At 39.0% G+C, this 22,523-nt stretch overlaps 1 protein-coding gene across 4 annotated transcripts in view; it reads left to right on the plus strand.

Moving 5' to 3' along the window:
* The window catches only part of ccny (cyclin Y), a 74,319-nt gene extending 52,242 nt beyond the window's left edge, over window positions 1-22,077 (plus strand). For all 4 annotated transcript variants that reach the window (XM_041814109.1, XM_041814111.1, XM_041814110.1 and 1 more), the window contains 3 exons: window positions 5,739-5,905; window positions 12,748-12,910; window positions 14,919-22,077. In XM_041814109.1, coding sequence (XP_041670043.1) covers window positions 5,739-5,905; window positions 12,748-12,910; window positions 14,919-15,035 — 447 coding nt within the window. In that variant the 3' untranslated portion in view covers window positions 15,036-22,077. The remainder of the gene's footprint in view (window positions 1-5,738; window positions 5,906-12,747; window positions 12,911-14,918) is intronic.
* The last annotated feature ends 446 nt before the right edge of the window (window positions 22,078-22,523 follow it).

The raw sequence follows: 22,523 nt of genomic DNA on the forward strand, positions 1-22,523 counted from the left end.
ATGACTCTGTGCTGAGTAGAAACTGATTTATTCTGTTTAAATTGAAATAAAATAATACAAATTTGCATTATCTTGAAGTTGTGCAGATTTTGTAAATCTGTAGCGCTTGAATATTGCTACAGCATGATTTCAAAATCTCATCGTTGGCATTTGTTTTCTTTTGCAGTTGAAACTATCAATATCAATTTGAATTCTGCTTGTAATAACATAAATAATTAATATTTTTTTTTACCATTAAAAGGTTTTTAATCCATCCGTCTATTTTCTAAAATTGCTAAAATTTCTAAATTTTGTAACTTTTGAAATTAAGACAAAATTTCTGATTGGTTATCAAGTACCACATTTGTCAAGTTGACACCCTCTCCTTGGTTGTGCAGACTCTAAAGCATTTGATAGTAACTCAGAAAAATTACTTTGCAATAAGCAAAAGTACAACTGTAGGCCCCACTGGGCAATTATTTGTCCCTTTGTACATCGTATTCAGGGTTTAACCCAAACATTGTCAGCCACTCTCTCCCCCTCTCCTACAGTCTGCCCGGTAACACGTCTTTCCACACTCTGTCGCTCTGTCTGACTCGAGTGTGTCCCTGGAGTCTGGGAGGTGTGGGGTTAATGTGGCTGGCCTGTTAGCCTGGTATTGAGTTGCTCTGCCTCCTGACAGATGCACACACGTGTTAACGGCATGCATGGCTGAGTGGGTGGGCTTCTGTGTCCAGACAATGATTTAAACCAGTGCCCCGATGCACAGTATCTGACAGTGTTACTGTCTCTTTATGCATGCACAGACGCTCTCCAATGAAAACGTGTCAGATTCAACATAATCACATGTGTATAATCAGACACGTATTACCGTTTGGCACATGCTCTGCCTCTTCCAGTCCTCCAGAGGAAAGTCTGGCAGGCTATCAGTAATTGAGCAGAGCTGCAGGCTAGTGCTTAGAGGGTTAGTTTAGCTGAAACAGCCTACTATAGACAGCAGCTGATGTCTTCCTTCTGTTTCTGTTGCTACATCACAAAAAAAGTCAGTCCTCTATATTAGATGGGCAACACAGAGAAGGTTAGCAGATATTTTTTTGTGATTTAAACTGGTGTTAGAAAAGAACCAAGAATGTGACACAAACAAGCGACATACTGCAGACTGTCATGCAATAATCACCTTAGGCCCTTTTCACTGGTGCAAAAATCCATCTTTGATATTACAAACAAGAACATACTATATGTTTGCATGGTTCAGCCAACATGTTTAACTGCTGCTTTATTTAATTCCTCTTCTAAAGTAAATTTGTGTCTTAACACACTAAACATGATGGAATAAGGTTGTTGTAAACATGTGAAAACACTGAGATCTATGTGTGACTGAATTTTTTTATAGAAAGTTTTTCACCTCTCCCCTGACAGCTGCTACTGGGAATTACTCCTCCCCCAGAAAGGTACAGCGATACAAAATCAACCAGCAGTTCATCTCAGTACAGTCTGTTTTTCAATGATGTCACTGTCTTCATTGAAAGTTAACAGCCAACTACATGTTGTGCTTTCGTGTGAGGTAAATTTCCCAAATCTTTCAACCACATTAGCCTATGGGTCATTAAAAGTATTATAACAGAGAGATTTGTACCAGAAAACAGTAAAATATAATCCTCAACTACTGTCTCTGCTCTGACACAGAGCCAGGCAGTTCTGCTCTGGCCAGAGTTCACTGTAAGGTCAGAGGGAGGCTAATTGCTGGAGTGCTTGTTTATTTTTCTCTTGAGCCAAATAAAGCAGGAACAAACATCGTACCTGTTGAAGGTCTGTTTTGATCCATATTTCACTCATCTTTAGTCCTGGATGATCAAAAGGAGCAGGCTATTACTGTCTCTCCAAGCAGCCACAGTTCTGTTCTTTATGTTTGTTAGTGTCACCATGTTAAAGTTTAGTAAAGTATTCAATGATGGGCACGTTCAATTCCTGCAAAGTGAATCAATCTCACGACTAGCGTGCTGAGAACACAAGCCTCTGAACATGGATGCCTGCTCCACAAACTGAGCCAAACCAGCACCCACATCTACGATATTTCTTAATAGAAAATTTAAACACTTTGATTGCCTGTGATCAAAGTTGAATCTACCCCTTAAGTTAGTTTTTACCTGCCGAAGAGCAGTTTTCTATGGAGGTCCTCAAAATGAATCATTTCCACGACACATTGTGGTGTGGACATAGACAATTCTGTGCGCTGACGTCACTTGTAGATTTTCCTGCCATGGCTGGATTTGTAAAGTTCATATGTTTTGTTAACAATGTAGATACATTTCTGTTGACTCTGATTTCTGAATAATAGAAGGGAAGTTCATATAACTGCTTATCTTCATTTATGAAAAAAATAAAGGCTGCAACCCATCATGATGCACTGTGGTACTGATTTGAATCATATCGAATCATTAACAGGATAAACCAAATCAAATTAGAGTGAGACCAGTGAAGATGCACAACTGGGATTTCTTTTATAGCATCAGATTTCAACCGTGACATCGACCCTGGAATCACACCCTGGAATGATCAATTAGCCTGTGGCTGCTGCTTGCCAACCACCCTTTCTCTGTATTCTCTGTTGTGTGTTTGTATTGTTTTTTTCTTTGTGCTGTTGTATTCATATTACTCAGCATGTGGTGGGATTCTCATTTATGCAGGCTTTTGCAGTGCTGTGTGCCGTCTGTAGCCAGATGAGTGTATGTGTGGTGTGCGTTGGCAGACTGTGGGCTTCAGCAACGATGGGTTAGCATCCCCCGCAGGCACTAAGACCTACACAGCATGACTCGTCCAATTAGCCACCTGATCTGTGCCAGAGGGCAAGTCATACCATACTGGACAGAGGGATATTTCATTTATATTTCACACTAATTTCCCTTCTGTATTGTTTTAATTCATAAGACACAGTTTTATGTCTAGTAATTAGATGGCAGACTTGCTAAGTAATACATTGTTTTTACTTTTCAGCTAACTTCCAGGATTCTTTTTAGGACTGCAAGTCACTTGGAACTGACAGTTCTGCCACAGCAGATTCAGACAGAATTAGAATAAGTATATCGCTCTCTGCCATAAAAATACAGCATCACTGTAAAGTAGATTTTTGTCAGACTTGTCCTCTGAAATGACAGATTTCAAAGCTTTAAGCTGCTGTAGCTGGTCTGAGTTCAGTTGAGCCTGCAGCAGATTTTATTTATAGAAAATAAGAAACTAGAGATCTTATTCAGCTGGCAGGAAAAAGGCTGTAATAAGGATAATATTTATTGCCTTTATTAGACCATGTAAGTTACAAGTTGTTGCAAATAACATGCTTGAAAAAGTGCAATTATGTGATGGACTGCGATTTACAGTAAGGAAATATATATCTGAGAGGCTTTTTAAAACTACAAAATCTATTCTGAGGAAAAAAAGCGATCAATGAAGAATCAAGAACTACCAAATGGCAGGGATGTGCCTCCACAAAGTGAACAATTAGTTTGAAATGAAAGAGCAGTTGGTGAGTAAAGGAGAAGAGCAGGGGTGGTTTCTGTGTTAGGATTAAAGTTGGAAAATAATCATACAGTATACGCAAGGGGTGAACATCAGGCCCTGTTTTCTTGATCTTCTCCCCTTTGTCTCGAAAATCTAATCATTTCATTTTTGACTTAATATGGGCATTTTCTTCAGTGTTGAAAGAAAATACCACCAAATGTTACTGAGAAACTGTTCTTCAGCAAGGGATGAGCATGAGGCCGAATTTCCTTGACCTCTGACTGCTAAAAACTTTTTTTTGCCCGTTGGGGTAGACATTTGTATAAAGTTAAACAAAAAATCAAACTTTGACATCTTGAGAGGTTGTGTACATAAGCAGGGATGACTATGAGGCCCTTTGACTTTGACCTTTGACATCCTAAATCTAACAAGTTTATTTTTTTCCAGAGTGGACTTTGAGCAAAATTTGAAGAAAATTCCTTATAAATTCTTTAGATAAAATTTTCACAAGCTAGGGATAAACATGAGGCCAGCTGATCTTGACTCCTGTTTTTATTAAATCTCCAAAATCTACTCAGATCATCCATGAGTAAGAAGAGACAGTTGTGCATTTTTAAGAGTTTTATTGAGAAGACATTTTAACAAGCGAGGGATGCACATGAGACCCACTGACCTTGAACCTCCAAAATCTAAGCAGTTTATTCTTCAGTCATGGTGAATGTTTGTGCAAAGTTTGAAGAAAATACCTAGAAGTGTTGTTTTTCAGTTATCACATTCACAAGCAAGGGATGAACATGAGGCCCAATTACCTTGACCACCGACCTTCAAAACTGCTTCTGTTCATTCTAGAGTCAGAGTAGACATTTTTGCAAAGTTTGAAGAAAATCCCTGGCTACCAATTTTTCTTCATATATCACTTTTCAAAAGCAGGGGATGGATGTGAGGCCCAGTGACCTCTGACATCCAAAATCAAGTTAATTCTTAATAGTTAATTCTTAAGTGAAAGTGGACATTTGTGCACAGTTGGACCAAAGTCCTTCATAGTGTCCGTGAAATATCCCATTCAGGAACAGGAGATGAACCCAAGGCCAAACAATCTTTGCACTTTGACTCCCAAAATCAAATGAAATCATCCTGTAGTCATGTGGAATTTGAAGACAGCTGCTCAGAGAGTTTATGAGATATTACATAACAGTAATGGTTCAAACAAACAAACTGAAAACATAATGCAAAAAAGATCCTACATGTTTCTGTGTGCCATTGATGAAAATTATGTTGGTTGATACAAGGAAGGGCCTGCATTAAATTACGTTGAGTGTTTGAATATGAGATAATTGAGCCCCTGTGAGATAAAAAGATGTATACATTAGCAGGAAACAGAGACATGAAGATGTCTGCATGCAGCAGATCACTGCAGCTTTCATGTCCAACAGAGACTATAAAATCTAACAGAATACCTTCTCTTTTTCCAACAAAATGATGATCAGTAGATCAGAAGAATGAGCTGCTGTACAAGCACTTCATCTTGTAAGGAACAGGTGCCTGCAGGCTCTGTGTGCTCTGTGATCTGCAGACTGTGGGAATCTGCCGACTGATGGAGAGAGAGAGGGAGAGGGAGAGGGATGGAAACTGGGAGATGGGCGTAGGAGAGATGGAGTGTATATTTTAATGAGCGAGCTCGAGGGAAGCTAGATTTCATCAGCTTCTGACATCTTGTTATTGTGGTTTTCACCTGGAGGTGGAGTGGGTAGGAGACTGCTGAGCAGGAAGACTGCGGATAGATTTTGAAGGATGAAGCTTAAGACAGGGAGAGCAGAGGTTAATTAACAGGGAATATGAGGAGCTGCTATTTACATAGGTAGTGGATTATTCTGATATGTTGCTTTGGAAAAGACCAGATCCAAAGATACCCCAGTTATCTGTGAAACTTTTTATGTTCAGCATTGCAGTTGTAGGTAGGTGGCATAAACCTGAATCTCATAAAGTCGGGGAATGGATGAAAATCAAGCAAAAGCCTTCTTCTCTGAGGCTTAAAGGAACAATCTTTGCTAAAAATGGGAGAAATGAGCTGACTTTGTCGTAGAAGAAAAGCACGCTTGTGACTCTTTTGACAATAAAGGACTTTTGACATGATAAATGAGACCTCATTTCAGGCTTAGGTGCCCACTCATTGTTGTTTTTAGTGCTCCTTGTTTTATTTGCATTGTTTGTCTATAAATGTAGAAAAAAAACTAGTATTTAAACACAATACTTTTTTGTCCCAGGTCTACTTGGAAAGGCTCCTGACCTATGCTGAGATCGACATTTGTCCTGCGAACTGGAAGCGTATTGTATTAGGAGCCATCCTGCTGGCATCGAAGGTCTGGGACGACCAGGCGGTCTGGAACGTCGACTACTGCCAAATTCTCAAGGATATCACAGTGGAGGACATGTGAGTAGTTGAATATACACCCCAACTAGCAGGACACTCAGAGAAAACACACCTCTGTCAAGGTCAACAGTCTGCAAGCTCCACCCCTATGTTTGTTTATATGTTACATTCATAGGGAAAGCATCATTATTTTGGCAGTGCAAAAAAACCCTACAATTTTACAAGGATATATTGTAGTTGTTTGTGAGTCAAATACACAACCATCCCTCATTTGTGAGTCTAAACAGGGTTTCCATATTCAGTGGAACTTTCTTAGCTTGTGCTACACTTAGCCAATATGTTTAATGAGAACTGGGACTGTAAGTTTTAGCTTAGTCCTGCAGATACTGATGAATAGACTGGCAACACTTCTACTGTGAAGTCAAAGGTACAAAAAGAAGCCATGATTACACAACAGAATGATAACAGTTTAACCCCTTAAAGCCTGTTGTATCATATTTGATGCATACTTTTATGATACCTCTATCTAATCAATATGATCATAAATTACTGAAAAAGACCTTCTGAATACAATCTGAAAAATGATAAAAATGCCCTCAAGTGGAATATCAGTTACCAAAAACACCTAATATATTTAATGAGATACAAAAAATATATACATTTTATGGAAATTTGGATTTTTTTTTTGTATTTCAGTAGAAAGTAAAATAAACATTTCAGTTCCAAAAAAATAGAATTTACTAGCTATAATTTGTGTTTTTAGGCTTTAAGGGGTGAAGATTAGCTGTTTGAAAAGTAAAAAAAAAAAAAAAAAAAAAAAAACTTCGCATTGAAAATGCTTTTTAGGCCTTTTTCCTGCTTCATAATGATAAATGTTCAGCCTCAGTTTATGCTGCATTATAACGCTTCTGTGTTGTAAAGTGGAAACAGATATAATTTAGTATTTTCAGTAGCGGGTATTAAATCTACTCAATACTTTGATTTAATGGCACTTCTTCACACAGCCTTTATAGATAACTTTTCATTTTCATTGCTAATAAACTAAATTGGCCATGGTAATAAATAACCATTTAAGTATGATGGTTCATTTTATTTTGGCGAACCAACAATTATCCAAGAGACAAACGCAGCTGAAATAGGCCTTTGGAATTTAGTGTAAATAAGTGATTGTTTTCCCCGAAAATAAAAAAGGATAGATTTTTGTCAGTTTGATTTAAGAATTTAAAAACACAATGTCTCAGTCCTTGAAAAGTTCCTGTATGGACTGTGAAAAGATTTATTTCAGTGAAAGATGGACATTTAGAAATACTTGATCTGAAATGTGCTGCACAAGAGCTACATGGTTGATAACTTTGTGGTGTTTAGAGGATAATTTGTGAAATGAGCGTGCATCTCTTGATTTGCCTCGGTGACAGAAAAGTCAAATACCTGACAGATGTTTTTTCTCTCAGAGGGGAAACCAGTTTCTCTAATGAAAGTGCAGAATCATTTAAGAGAACGCTCAATATAATGTAAAAAATGCACATGTGAGCATACATTTAATACAGACCTTTTTTTTAGCTTTTCTTGGATTGTTTCTCAGTTTGTTCCTTAATGTGAAAAATACAAAAAAAAATATTTCACAGGGACAGTTTCTTGCAGAAGGAGAGGAGTGTTGACTTGTTTGAAGCCAATCTTTGAACAGGATGATGTTATTTACTGAGCTCTCTTTGTTCAGTCATGTTTGTGAAAGAATGACTACAAACCGATCTAAAGCAGCATATCATGGCCTTTTTGTAGCTTAAAACTGGCTTCAGAATTCAAGCCACATATTTGCATTTTTATGCTTAGATATCAAAATGATATGAGGTTCAACATGGTCAGGATAGCTTTATTGATTATTGTGTTTATGCTATGGCAACATGTATGTGCATGTGTGATGCCTGGAGCTCTGTGTAATCTGGCAACCTCTAAGGCTGGCCTCACACTAGATGGTTTTCAAATCTTAAACTACTTGAAAGACAGGAGACCACAGACATGAGGACAAATTCAAAAGATTTTTCATCTTGTGATCTTCTGAGTGCACACACTAAACAACTCAGCCAGACTGTTAGACCACTGAAGACCACACACCTGCTGACGCGCCAGCGACCTCACAGTGAACATTCTCCACACACACAGGATTTCACAGAACCTCATCTAATCAAACATGACTTTAGAATAGAAATAAAAACCTGCATGATAATCAAAATCTTTAGCTTGCTGTCCCTTCACCACAGGCTGCCCTGACATGCGTTATAATTACAGCAAAAATGATAAAACAAGGGAAAGAATGTGAATGAAATCCTGGCTGGAATAAAGGTTAAGTTTTGTTTATGTTTGTTAGTAAAATAAAGTCTGTAACATCCGGCTGGTGATGCTACCTGGTCTGCTCCCTCTCGTTGTCGGAGGCATTGCGACCTAGAGTTTTAGATATCAGACATATTTGATATTTACAATTCCAGGTCTGGGAGGATACAGTGCATTTTGGAGCAGTAAAATAACCATGTTGACATCAAACACTTGAGGATTAATCACACAAATAATCTTTGCATCGAGGCTTCACTCTGGATACGCCCTCACAATCGCATGGGAAGCATATCTGGCCTAAAATCGGGCTTAAAATCATGTAGTATGTGGCCAGCCTAGGACCACAGATTCATTCAAAATGTAACCTTCAAGTTCGGGTCATGGGGGCAGCAGCTTAAACAGGGAAGCCCAGACTTCCCTCTCCCCAGCCACTTTGTCCAGCTCTTCCCTGGGGATACCAAGGCGTTCCCAGGCCAGCCGAGAGACATAGTCTCTCCAGCATGTCCTGGGTCTTCCCCAGGGCCTCCTCCTGGTGGAACCTGCCTGGAACACCTCACCAGGGAGGCGTCCAGGAGGCATCTGGACCAGATGCCTGAGCCACCTCATCTGGCTCCTCTCGACGTGAAGGAGCAGCGGCTCTACTCCGAGTCCCTCCCGGTTGGCCGAGCTTCTCACCCTATCTCTAAGGGAGAGTCCAGACACCCTGCGGAGGAAACTTATTTCTGCCACCTGTATCCGCCATCTCGTTCTTTTGGTCACTACCTACAGCTCGTGACCATAGGTGAGAGCAGGAATGTAGATCGACCGGATCAGCTCTTTCTTCACCTTGACAGACCAATGCAGAGACCGCATCACTGCTGACGCCGCACCGGTCCACCTGTCGATCTCCTGCTCCATTCTTCCCTCACTTGTGAGCAAGACTCGGAGATACTTGGAACTCCCCTACTCGGGGCAGGATCTCATTCTCAACTGGGAGAGGGCATTCCACCCTTTTCCAACTGAGGACCATGGCCTCAGATTTGGAGGTGCTGATTCTCATCCCAGTCGCTTAACATTTCATAAAGAAGAACTTAATATCTTCTTGTTTTGTTTTGTTTCTTTTTCTTTCTTCTTTATTTCTTTGTTTTTATGAACAGCCAAAAATATCAACTACTAAAGAAAACAAACAACAAAAAAGATGCTGTTAACTATATATTTTAAAGAGTGACTGATTAATTGGCTTATTACTGACCATGGGCTGTTGTCTCCTCTTTGGTTTAGTCTTTCCAAGTGTCATTTATCATTCTTCTGTCTTTACTACTGTACGTGCCATGCAGGGCTGCACTCAGGTCAATGTCAGTGAGTTTCCATGCTGAAAATAGTCTGTGTTTGTGGGGTCAGCCTGGGTCTCTGAAGTGTTGAAAGTAACTTGTATGGTAGTCTGGAAATGCTTGGGTTGACCTCTGCCCTATGACCGACACCCTTGAATATCTTCTGTTATGGCTTCTGGAACCCAAAGAACCAATTGAGCCATGGCGCTGCCAGTTTCTGCTAGTTACTCTTGCAGCCATTCAAATGTAGACGTGGTATAATCTACACAATACTGAAACAAGTTCCTAATAAGCTGGGGGCAAAGATCTTAGGCTTTGTCTGCTCCGAGGCTGCCAAAATTAGATGCAAAAATATTGATTAAAACGATGATAAAGGAGATATTATGTTGTTAATACAAAGGTCTTTTGTTAAGGAAAGCATGCATAGGCCTTTTTTGGGTTTTATCAGTGAAACAATTAAAATGTATTTTGATTTTTGACAGTATGTATCACTTTTTCTTCTCTCTTGGGTCCTGGGGAGGCTTTACTTTTTTAGCTACATGTAGGGGGGGTGCCAAGAAAAAATGGTTGGGAAACAACAATCAATAGAATTGTTGGCTTGCCTATTTTTTCCATTAGCTGTGCATTTCTCAGCCAAAAAGATGGGAAAATGATCAATAGAGAGCTGTATTTACCTTGTTTTAACAGATTTATATGTCTACATCAGTAGAATATGTTTGTAATGTGTTTCTTGATGAAGACCTCAAGCTGAGACAGGTCAGTTGAATTAAGCTGTTCTCTTAACTTTTGCTGGAGTTTTCTGTTTTCACATTGGAAGAAAATAGTGTGACATAATGAAGACTAACACTGCGTGATTACGCTTCCAGACAAAAAAAAGCCCAGACTAGCATTTCTGTGGAAAAGCTCACCTTCTTTGTACCAAATGCTTTTCCCTGAGATTTTCCTGACTCAGTTAGTCAATACAATGAATTAAGTCACTCAAATGGAGATTTATTGAGGTAAAACATATAAACCAAAACAGGGCTTTGACAGCAAGGAGACACAGCTAACACGTAGCACAAACGCACCTGGCACAAAAGCCACAGTGGACACGCACCACAGCCCCACGCAACAAACATGCACCCATTCTGAAACACGTAGCTTTTTAGGGATCCTGCATGTAATTTTGTATTAAAGCTGTGTTAATCAAACCCTGCTATGCTACATTCACTCTGACTTTACCCTGCTAGTACAAGAGTATTTTTCCCATTCACACCCGAACGACAGAAAAAACTGCGGGAAAAGTTTCTGCTATGTAAAAGTGTGAACAGGCATGTAAGGAAATTTTCAAGATAGGACATTAAAAGGAAATCATTTAGTATTTTATTACTTCCTTTCAGACTCATAGGTCTTGTGTTAAAAAAAGAAAAATGCAATATAGGTGCAGTAACACAAGGGTGAAATCACTACAGCTAACAAGTTCACAGTAATTTGAAATACAAAGAGATTATGATGGAACATATTTGTAGCTATTACAGCCAGCTTCCAGTCAGCTGAGATAGACAAAGCTCAAACGTTTGCATTCTGATGCTAGTCGTTTAAATGGACCAGGTTTTAAAATATCTGAATTTCCTTTAAAGATGATATCATTTTCAGTCAATCAAATTAATTTATGTTTTGGTATGCAAGAGAGCAAGAAGCATCTTGAGCATCTAAAGCTGTAAAGCACATCCGTTTTAAATCCACAGGCATCCTGACAGGATTATTCTGAGGGGGAACACGATGCTGCAGACGTGTTGCCACTGCTGCGTCCTCTGACCCTTCTACATTCACACCCTTCTGCACCAGTGGCTGTGTATTCTTGTCCTTGGGCTCAGATTATACACAGCAGTGACTCTGATCCACCTGTTTAGGACTCTCTTCAGCAAGCTGGGCCCAGCCTGTGCCTCTGCTGCGCTCCCATATGTCAATTTACCGGACTGTGAGTCAAGAGATTTCCACAGAAGATCAATTTTAGTCCATTTAAATCCATGCTCAGGAACCTAGGCCCCCTTTGTACCCCCAGAAGCTTGACTATGAAATAACTGCAGGGGGAATCTGTGGAAACTATGAGGAGCAGAGAAGCACTAAAAGAAATGGAGGAGAATGGCTGAATGAGTGCCACACTGCGATTTGAAAGAAGCAGCATTATTAGGCAGAGTTTGGCTACAGCTGAGGCTAAATTTAGCTCGTTGGTTGCTGCATGCCTCTAAATGTGTGTGGGAGGGAAACAAAGGCTAGAAAAAGAAGAGATGGGTAGTTCTTCTTCTGCAGGTTACAGTGCAGAATGAATTGGTCATGGGTGAAGGTAAACAGATGAAAACCGCCTGTCAGAGCGCTGCAGAGGGGATCCAGAGCTGTGCAGCGTGAGACCATGCATGACAATAGCATTTTCAGGAAGTGGGATTCATTTTATTTCTTACACATAACGCTCAGAGCCTTTTGTGTTGGTATGATTCGCTTTCAGGATGAGGAAGGGCTTATGTTAGGTGGGTGTGCTGGGGATTTTCTTGAAGTATGTGAATATCCGCTGTATGTGTGAAAAAAAACACCCACTGTCTGTGAGGTTATGGATTTGCTGGGATAGTCTCTAAAGTGTCTTTGTCTCCCTTCCAGTCTCTCCATATGGGACTGATTTCTAGACTACAGTTCTCACAATACCAGCTTTTAAAATTTCAATATCATTCTAGTAAAAATCAGATAACATTGATTCCTTGTTCAATGGCTAAAAACAGAAGTCCTTGATGCCCTGTATTGGCTAATGTCTTGTTTTTAATGACCAAAAATGCAAGCAACTCCTGCACCCTGCTGAATTTTTACAAAACATCAGCAATCAATGTATTGGCACGAAATCCCTGCCAACATATTTGAGCTATGTGTGTGTGTGCAAGGGTGCATTGCTTTCTTTACTCTGCTCACAGCAGCTTTTAGTTGAAATAGTGACTGAGGATCTGAATTTCTGAAAAGCATCAACTTTTCAACTCAAAACAACTCAAACAAAATACAGATTATTTTAAAATATTTTACAACATGGATTAACAGAAACTGAATTAAATGAATGGTGCAGGCGTGAGTCTGGCTGAGAGAGCAAAGCTGTAGAAGGCTGTCTTTATATACTGGGAGATGTGTTAAGAGGGCATAAATGTATTCTGAACTAGACCAGGTCTGCTTCATAGACCTAAATATCTGATGTCTTTCAGCTTTTTAAACTTCCCATCTTCTCTTTTTCTCTCTTTTTGATTGAAGGAATGAGTTGGAGCGTCAGTTCCTTGAGCTACTTCAGTTCAACATCAACGTGCCGTCCAGCGTCTACGCCAAGTATTACTTTGACCTGCGCTCACTCGCTGAGGCCAACAACCTCAGCTTCCCCCTGGAGCCCCTCAGCAGGGACAAGGCCCAGAAACTCGAGGTGAGAAGTACATACAGGGAATAACTTGTGACAGAGATTATAAAATCTGTAAGGGACAAGGACTACATTAAACTGACGCTGCCTGTTGCCTCAGCTCCACACTGATGCACACAAACACAGCCTGTAGATGACGAGCTGGGTGAAGGACAGGGTGCAGGGGCGTGATGCTCTGTAATTAGCGTCACTGCCTAAACATCTGGCTCTACCTCCTCTCTTCCTCACTGCCAAACTGCAGTTAGTATTTAGAGCAAATCTGTGCAGCAATAATGATGATGATGTTGGACGATGCATCTTCTGCACTCCCCTCTAAGAAAGACATTTTTCACGACAAGACATTTTGACATTTCAAGAAAGCACTGTGATCTTCATGTTATTTATGGTAGCAGTTTATGTAGTTAATGCACTGTCTATAGCAAAAAATTATAGTGAATCATATGTGATATCTTAGACTGTAAAAGGTATTAGAATGAGATTTTTCAATTCTAAAAGCATGGTGTGTCTGCATGTAAAGGACAAGATCAAAGAGTTGAGATGTACTGCCTTGTCCACACAAGTCATTAACTAGATTTCAGCATTTTATTTACTTATTTTTTTTTATTTGGGTTGCGGAGGTGGGTTCTGATGCCTGACCAGCTGAGAACCTCTTGACTAGACCAATAAATAGAAAGGAAGAAGGAATCAGTGAAATTGAAAGTTCAGAAAAAAAGTAGTCTCATCTAAGTTTCTGCAGCCCATCCATATTTGACAGTAACAGTGACGATACCACGACTGCATGATTTGTTAACTAAAGATCTGTAGATTGACATCTTTTAATGGAAAGAAGATCGCTATTGCAGCTTGCAGCTATATAGCGACACTAAGAGGCGAGAAGACATTAAAACTTTATTGGAATTAAGAAAATTAAGATGAAACGTACTCAACTCTGATGATGTATCAGTCAAGATTTTTAGAAACAAGGTTCCTGCTTCCTGTTAACACTGGAAGACAGAAATAAAGATCCTCATTTTGAAGAAAGTAATGTTATTTTTGTTATTTTGTGTACCTAAAAAGATACTGTAGATGACCGTACTTTACATAGAAAGGGAATAAACGGGCAGTCCTTTTGATAAAGAATAAAAAAATATGAAATAGGAAGTTGTTAATTAAGTTGACCCCTAAACCCTCAAAATCTTGTTATGGTGCAGAAATTTTGAGCTCTTCTGTTGAAGACCTCTACAATGGGACAAGAGGTGTTGTATTAAGCCTTATTGGGGTTTTCCTTAGTTTGTGGGGTGTTATTTTTTATCTTACCACCCTTTCCCTAACCCTAACCTTTAGGGTTTAAGCGGCTATCGCTAACCCTATTTAGGTTTTCCTTAGTTTGTGTGATGTTATTGTTTTTATCCCCCTTACCCTAACTTTTGGAGTTTGGGTACCTAACCCTAATCCTCTTTGGGTTTTGCCTTGGTTTGTGGTGTGATATTTTTTTCCCCTTGCTCTAACCCTAACCTTTAAGATTTGGATCCCTAACCCTCTCTGGGGGTTTGTCTTGGTTTGTGGTGTGATCCCCCCTTGCCCTAAACCTAACCTTTAGGGTTAAGGTGCCTAACCCTAACTCTCTTTGGGATTTCCTTCATTTGTGGTGTGTTAAATTTGAATTTATCTGCCTCACCATAGAGGTTTGCATCCAGATCCTCTTGAAAATGTTGAATATGATTAAAAAGAATGTCATCACATTTGATTTAAGACAATTCAAGACATTGACTGAAGAAATCTGGTTTGATCTCTTTATGGAAGCCTGCAAATCTATCAGAACACTTGGAGAAATAATCACAAACAAACAAGATTAGACCAAAAATAGATTATTTTATGACCCTTCTATCAGAATCCTGGGATTATAAAAACTCATTTTCTCACTTGGAGATGACATTACTTGATTCCTCTTTTTACATGAGTAAATAAACCAAAGGGTATGCTTCTTTTTCTCTTTCTTACCTCCTGATCGGATCTGATTTGATCTGTCTTCCAGGCCATCTCACGGTTGTGTGATGACAAATACAAGGACTTGAGGAAACAGGCCAAGAAGCGGTCGGTGAGCGCAGACAACCTTACGGTGGTGCGGTGGTGTCCAGCCATCATTTCTTAACACTGACCGCCTGCAGCTCGGAGACACTCCTGTTACACAAACTGAACTGTGTTTGTGCCTGCTCAGCAGGTAAAACCAGGTGGGCTGCAGTCCTGTGGATCAGTGGGTCTGTCTGGCTCATGCATACACATGTACACACACTCACAACATGGCACTTTGATAAGTGTGACTGCACCCTTTCTGGTTGATGTACATAAAAGAAGCCCCACTGGGTGCCTGCACTGAACCAAACAGAGCTGAGCTGAACCAAACTGAAGTGTGTGAGTGAACGTTGTTCGTGTGAAAGCTGCAGAAGAAGACAAAAAGAGGCCAAACAGAAGTAAAGCTGGCGATATGAGAGACTTTGTGAAGACGACAGCGACTACAGCGTCCCATAATCCCCTCTGAGGCTCGACTGCGGCTGATTGAGGGAACCTGCTTGTACATTCCTTTATTTTTAATCTCCTGCTTCACTTTCTCAGTTGAGGCAGGAGCTGTTTTTGACAGCTTACAGGCACATTATAAAATCTGAAATGCTCAATTCCTGAATTTGATTTCATGTTGTTTTTGTTTGTGTTTTTCTGCTCTTTTGCATTCCCATCCAGCAGATGTCTCTGCAAGCACATCCAAGCATACACAGAAAATACATGTACATTTCACTGTTGTGTTTATTGTTGTGGGTTTACAGTTTTAACTGGACTACATATCATGACAAAATCTACAGTGTTCATTTACATTATAGCCATTTAACTAACATGACATTAAGAAGGTTAGTGTTTGGGGCACTTTAAGAGGGCCTGGAAATTTAACTTGTAGAGTCCTCCTTTTAAAAGTCTTTCTCCAAAGGTGTGTTCTGACCAGAATTAAGTAAAATATATATTTACAATGTTTGATTGTAGTAAGCTAGATTTTGACCGATGATTAACTTCTGCAGTGTAACTGTCACCCAGCAAGACATTTGGACACGGATTCTGCAGATAAATACACCGTTGTCGTTTGTGACTATCATAAACCTTTTGCATGCACTCCTGAAAATGTCTAAAATCTTAAAGGACAGTCTGCCTCAGAAATCTTCCTGACTGAACTGTTCAAAGTGGGAGCCTCTCACTGTGAGACAGGTAGAGAGGGGAAGGATCTCAGGAGGCAAGACATGAGGTTAAAAGGGCATCAAAGAAATTGCAGATGAAGCAACAGTCTAATGTTATCCTGACACATTTTGCCTTTTTTATCAATGCTACATGTAATTTGATGTTTTCACAGCATTGAATAATGCGTGGTAAAGAACATATCAAATGGAAAAAGTTTGATGCAGCTTCACTACATCTGCACAGATCACTTGCCGGTAAAGAAAATGATCACCCCTTAATATCTAAATATGCCCCGGCTTCATTTACACATTGCCTCACCATGACTTCACCTGAAATTTTAGGGGCTGGCAGGACAAATTCCTGGTAATATTTGGTTGAAAAATAAATGCAGCTCTCCCTGAAAATTTTTTAGGACATTTTGAGTTTGTGCATTTGTGGTGACAACTAGTGAGTCAGTCTATCAGGTCATTAAACTGGGCTTCAACTAGGTAGAAACAGCAGGAAAGTTCCTTTAAGACACAGTAACTGGGAAGATGAAATTGGCCAAGCATTTTGCACCTCTGGATAATGTTAGAAGCAATTAAAAGTCAGCATTTGGTTTAAAATAGTCTCTAAAAAGAAAAATATTCTCCTGCCCTGCATGTAAAGAAAGCAAGGAGAGATTTTGCCTCAGTTTTGGTCTGAACACAACTAAACAATAAAGCCAGATTTATACTTCTGCTTTGAATCTACGCCATAACTTATGGTGTTGCTGTTAGGTCACGCACCTAATATTCACCTCTTCAAAAATGTCACCACGCATCCTAGTAATGCAGACTGTAAGCCCTGTGATTGGTCCACTGGGTAGCATCATATCTCCTGCATTCCCAACATGGATGACTGCCAGTCTCTGAGTAATGTCTACAGGCAGATTGAGCGTACTGTTGTGTGAGATAAATGGCTTCAGACAGCAAACCAAAGTGTAAAATCTACCTGCCGAAATCCAGAAAATATGGTGCATAAGCTTCAGCCTCTGCCTCTACTGATTCAGCAACTGTACATCACAGCTTTGATGTCTTCTCTTGTTTCTTTTTAGCTGTAATTTCAGTATAATCAACTGCTGCCTAGTATTTATCATCTCCAACACAATGCATTCAGTTTCAGTAGCTAGTCCTGTGCAGAACAAGTAGAGAATGTGGTCCTCATACTGGCAATATCGCTATGATAGAAATCACGCTGTGTAGGCTTCTATGGCGTTGATCTCAGAAGCATAAATCATGCTCAGCCCTGCCTCAAACACTGCTATTTCCATAAAGCAATATCCACCCATAGCTCTGTTGTTGTGGTAGAATACGATGAAGCGTGCACACTTGGGAGAACACCGACTGATGTGAGACATACTGTAGAGTTTAAACTTCTTAATTCACTGCCATCGTCCTGACCTGTGGTGCCTGTAATAAGCTAGTTTAACACTTCTCCTCTACATCCTGGAGGAATAGAACAAATAAATTTCAAGTCTTTAACATTTTGTACGGTTCTTCCAGCTTACAAACAAACAGCACAAACAGAATATTGACATTTAGGAGCCACTAAAAGCATGATTCTTCAGGGTTCATTTTTGTTTTTCTGAGAACCGAAATGAATGAAAAAGCATTGATTCAAACTCTGCTTTCAAAAAGAGAGATTGTATAAATTTTGCTAAATCGTCTCTGTAAAGTGTAAATACAGTGCCAGTGTGCAGAATCTGTAGACTTACCTTGTACTGTAAAAACAGAATGATGATAGAATATTTATATTGGGTCAGTTTTTACTGTAAATGTTGGGGACAGTAAATATGTTTGATTCGTTGTTCTGATGACAAATCAAGTCAAGATAAAGTGTTAGGATTTTTAATGGGAGAGACCACTTTACATTTTTATCTGTTTTCTTGTTACAATATTTGCAGAAAATGTCATTTTTATGTGTTACATACAGTATATGGTTAACTGATAATATACAGCAAGACAATGCAGGCTTTATGGTTTGTTGTCATTTCTCTAACCAACTCTGTGGAAGAATTCATTGATGAATTGGATTTTAGTGGAGCCCCAAACTGACAAAGTGGATAACATTTTCAAGTTTTTTGTTTATGCAGAATATTTAGCTATGTTTTCTTGTTCCTTTTTTCTGATTCTTGACAGTTTTGCTGCTGATTTGGTATTTTTGCAATTTGGAAATTCCCTCAAAAATTCATCTGCAGGCCAAAACCTGTGAACAATGCCTCCTCCTTTTATACAATTTGTTTAATGGAGAATAAAGATAGCTTGCATGAAAACCAACTTAAAATAAAGCTTAAGATATGTGGAGAAAGCAGGAGAAACACTATGGCATGCTCAGTGGGGAATACAGTCTAGAAGTAAAACTTCAACTGGATCTTATTAGACCTTAACTCAAAATATTGTTACTACTTTGGTTGCCAGTATGTCTTCCATTGACATTGCTGTCTTCATTTAGTCACAAAAAACTCAAATCAATAAATTCTTCTAGTCAAAATGTTTGTTTACAGAATTAACATGGTAGCGCTAGAGCTGGGCAATTAATCAAAAAATAACCAAAACCCACATTTAGACCCTATAACTGACGAAAACCTGCCATGTCAATTATTTCATTTTTTTTCCCTTGCAATATCTCTCTCTACTAATGCGCCACCCCCTTAAAAACAAACTACTAGTTATGTAGTCACGTGATAGGCAGCCAGGTAGTTGTATTTTAGCTGAGTATTTTTATTTCAGTTGTCTTAATAAATAACCATGAATTTTTAATCTCTACATGTTCATCTCAGTTATTAGTTTTAAAATTATACAAATATTTACAGAACAAACAGAGTCGGAGGTTGGGGGTGGAATAATCGTTCATTGATTGTAATCGAGGTAAAAAGCCCAATTAATCGGGATTTTGATTTTTGCCATAATCGCTCTGCCCTAGGTAGCGCTAAAGTACAATACAGTCAGGCACAAGCTTCATGTTAAAATGTGGGCCATATTTCATTTTCAAGTTTAGAATTTGCTGCGGGCCAATCAAAAATGCACTGCAAGCCAAATTTGACCCCCAGGCCATAGCTTGGACACATTTTTGCCTTAACTGGACTGAATGTGTATCATCCTTGGGATTTATATTTTAATAATAAATCCATTATTTAAGGTTTAGCTGGTCATATGTGAAGTTCAGCTGGTTTACCTAACAGCACACAAATGCACAGCAGCTTTACACACTGGATCCTTTAGATATTTAATACTCTGCCCAGGGAGTTTCAGTTTCCCCCTTTAATAAATAAGCCATCTGATGTTTTACTTTTTACGGTGGAGAAAGGAAAGTCTGGTGCTTTGTTTTGACAAGCGTTTGACCACAGAAAGCTGTGTAGTTTTGCTTCCATGTTAACATAAGTCAGAGCACAACATTTGGATCCAAGATATGTGTGATATTAATGCATATCAGGATTGGTAACAAACCAGTACGTAACAAACTCCAGGGGTCAAAAAATTCTAAGAAAATCAAGAAAATCTTTCTGTAGGAAACCCCGATCACTTTGTAAATCTCAATTTCTCGTTCCTCTTCCATGACAACACCAGCAACAGAAAGGAAAATAAAAACAAGGATGCAGAGTATTGCATCCCACTGCTTTGCATTGCATTGCTACTCTTAAAGGAATCAGCCTTATCAAGCTATTTTTGTTCCTGACGCCTGATTGTGTCGTACTGTTTAGGACATGCTGTAAATTAAAATTTGCAGAGCTTTTTAACCCAACTTTGAGTAGGTTGCAGAAAAAGTCCAAAAGCTTTGTTTTCCTTTTTATTTAATCTATAACAGTACTTTGATGCATTGGGATGTATCTCTTAAATTGTGTCAGTTTAGGGGCTCCACAGTACAGAGGTCTGAGTGGACATGTGCCCATACATTTTATTTTACTCAATTTTCCTGTGATGTCAAGTGAATTGCAGTTGTTTCTTGAGATCAAGACTTCTTTATTTCTTTATGTCCAACAAACAACACTGGATTCACTTTATATTAAGTTAACGTATTGAAATTTTAAAAGAGACTAAAATTATCTCACTTTCTAGACGCATCAGTGTTGTCATGCTGGAAAAAGAGAGATAAACAACTTGAGATCCCAGGACATCAAACAAAACTAACTCTTAACCACTGGAAAGTGTTGGAGAGTGAAATTAAATGTGCTGATTCATGACCATATAGAGCTTCTGTACCATATTTTCAACAAAATAACTCGACAAATTCAAGCTGTCATATCATTTCTGAACATGGTTGATGTAAGCTGTGTCTCAATTCAGGAGTAGCATCCTTAGAAGAACCTATCCTTTGTATCCTGCATTGATCAGGCAGGCCAATTTGAGATAATCCTCTCTAATTTCAAGGGGTTCTCACCAACAGTCCCCACCCTTACCCTTTCACTCTGAAGTGCTGCCATCGTTGCCCTGCAAACTAGACAGCTGCAACAGAACTAGCTAGCATAACGGACATCATGCAAGTAAACCTGTTATTTCAAAGAGAATTTGAAGTTTCAAGGCCTTTTTTAACAATAGTACTGGTAGCTGCTTGATTAAATTGACTCCAGTTCCTGGCATGTAAAATCATATTGTTTGGCAGTTTAACTGTTGACCAGCCATGTGATAGTTGTGCAATGATCTTAAGAGATGTTGGCTTATGAAGAATACACTCAATGGATCCTTCAGTGGCCCAGGAAGTGAGACACATTTAAAGGAGCCTTAAAAATTGGACAGTTTTTTTGGCATGCTGCTATAACCTAATGGGAAGTTCATGTGCACCACCTGAAGGATGCAGCCCTTGAATTGGGACACAGCTATTGATTTACATTTGTAAAAGCAAACATTGGTAAACATGCAAGACTTTAGTTAATGGGTAACCTGTAAAACAGGTTTTAATTGGTTTGATTCATTTCCTTTTACACATCTGGAGGATTGACAAGTGTTTTTTTATCTAAACTTTATAATAACAGTTGCTTGTCTTATGATCAGCTGCATCTTTGTTCATGATATCTCTGAATAGACAGTAAATTGTTTGCTTGGAAATACCATGACTGGGAAAAAAAGGCATTGCGACAAACAGCGTCATCCTCATTACAAAGGAGGTGCAAATGTGGTATCAGCTTCATTTTCTCTCTGTCAAGCTTTTTTATTTGCAGCTTACATGTCTGTGATTTAAGTTCTGATGTTTGTGAAGAGAATCAGTCATCAGATCAGTGAGATTTTCCATCTTGAGCAGGAGAGTGTGAGGACAGAAGTGTACCAAAGTCAAGAAATAAAGAAAAATCCTGTTAATTGGGTTGTTCTGACACCGGCTCTCCTGCACATGAGGGATATGAAAAATGGAGTCAGAACTCGGAAAGAGAAGTGTTGTTTTGCTTTGAATGAGAGAAAAAGAAAAGTGCGAAAGTTTATCTGTAAGAGAGTTTTTGAGTTGCTGTTGTGAGTTGAAACCCGTGGAGGTTCTTCAAAGATTGTATTTCCTATTTATTGTGTGTGTGTGCATACAGCCCAGTCTGGTGTGTTATGAGGTGGAGACAGACAGAGGAGACATTGGGGCAGTGGCGTCCTGTCAGCTGGTGTGTCATAGCCTTGTGCACTGAACTCTACCTCTGCATAGAGTTTTACTTTTTCTTCATTTTCCTCTTTGAAGACAATTTTTGGATTCCACAAACTCCTTCATTCATAAAGATACCTGTGCTAACATCAGTCGACTGCTGTACCTGTGACCTTTTGTTTTTTTTTAATTCATTGATATTTTCTAAAACTTGTACTGTTTATTGTAATTCTTATTAATGTTAATGTCAGTTTATTTCCTTTTCTTGTCTAATTCTAAACTTTCTCTCTCTCTTCTCTCCTTTTCTCTGTATGTTTCTAACTTTGATTTATCAAACTTCTCCCAATTCTTCTCTTCTTAAGCAATGTTTAGAAAAACCTGTGCAAAATTAAAATTTAAAACCTTGCAATAAACCCAGTGTATGTCTTCTGTGTACAGGGTGCAAAGGCTGCAATGGTATTTCTGTAATATATTTGGGATATGCACATTCAGATTATGTGTAGCAGTAAACTCCAACGCTGCAAACTGAGAAAAATGCAGAAGCTCAAAAAGGAGAGGGGACTCCATAGATCTCAGGTGCCCTTTCTTACAGACTTCTACTGTGAAACACTGCCTCTGTCAGGACTGAAGTGATAAAGATTGCCGTTTTATAGCTCATTTTTAAAATTCAACTTTATTTGTAAACAAACTCTGGTAGTTATATGCATAAAATAACCAGATTGCAAAATCACAGACCAAGCAACATTACATAAATAAAACAGAAAAAAGGTCAGAGGTCAGTGTTAGGAAGGACATTTTAACAGCTGTTTACAAATCACTCATAGAATCAGTACTCACCTTCAATATC

The sequence above is a fragment of the Cheilinus undulatus genome, linkage group 19 (assembly GCF_018320785.1).
Source record: "Cheilinus undulatus linkage group 19, ASM1832078v1, whole genome shotgun sequence".
Classification (NCBI taxonomy): Eukaryota; Metazoa; Chordata; class Actinopteri; order Labriformes; family Labridae; genus Cheilinus; species Cheilinus undulatus.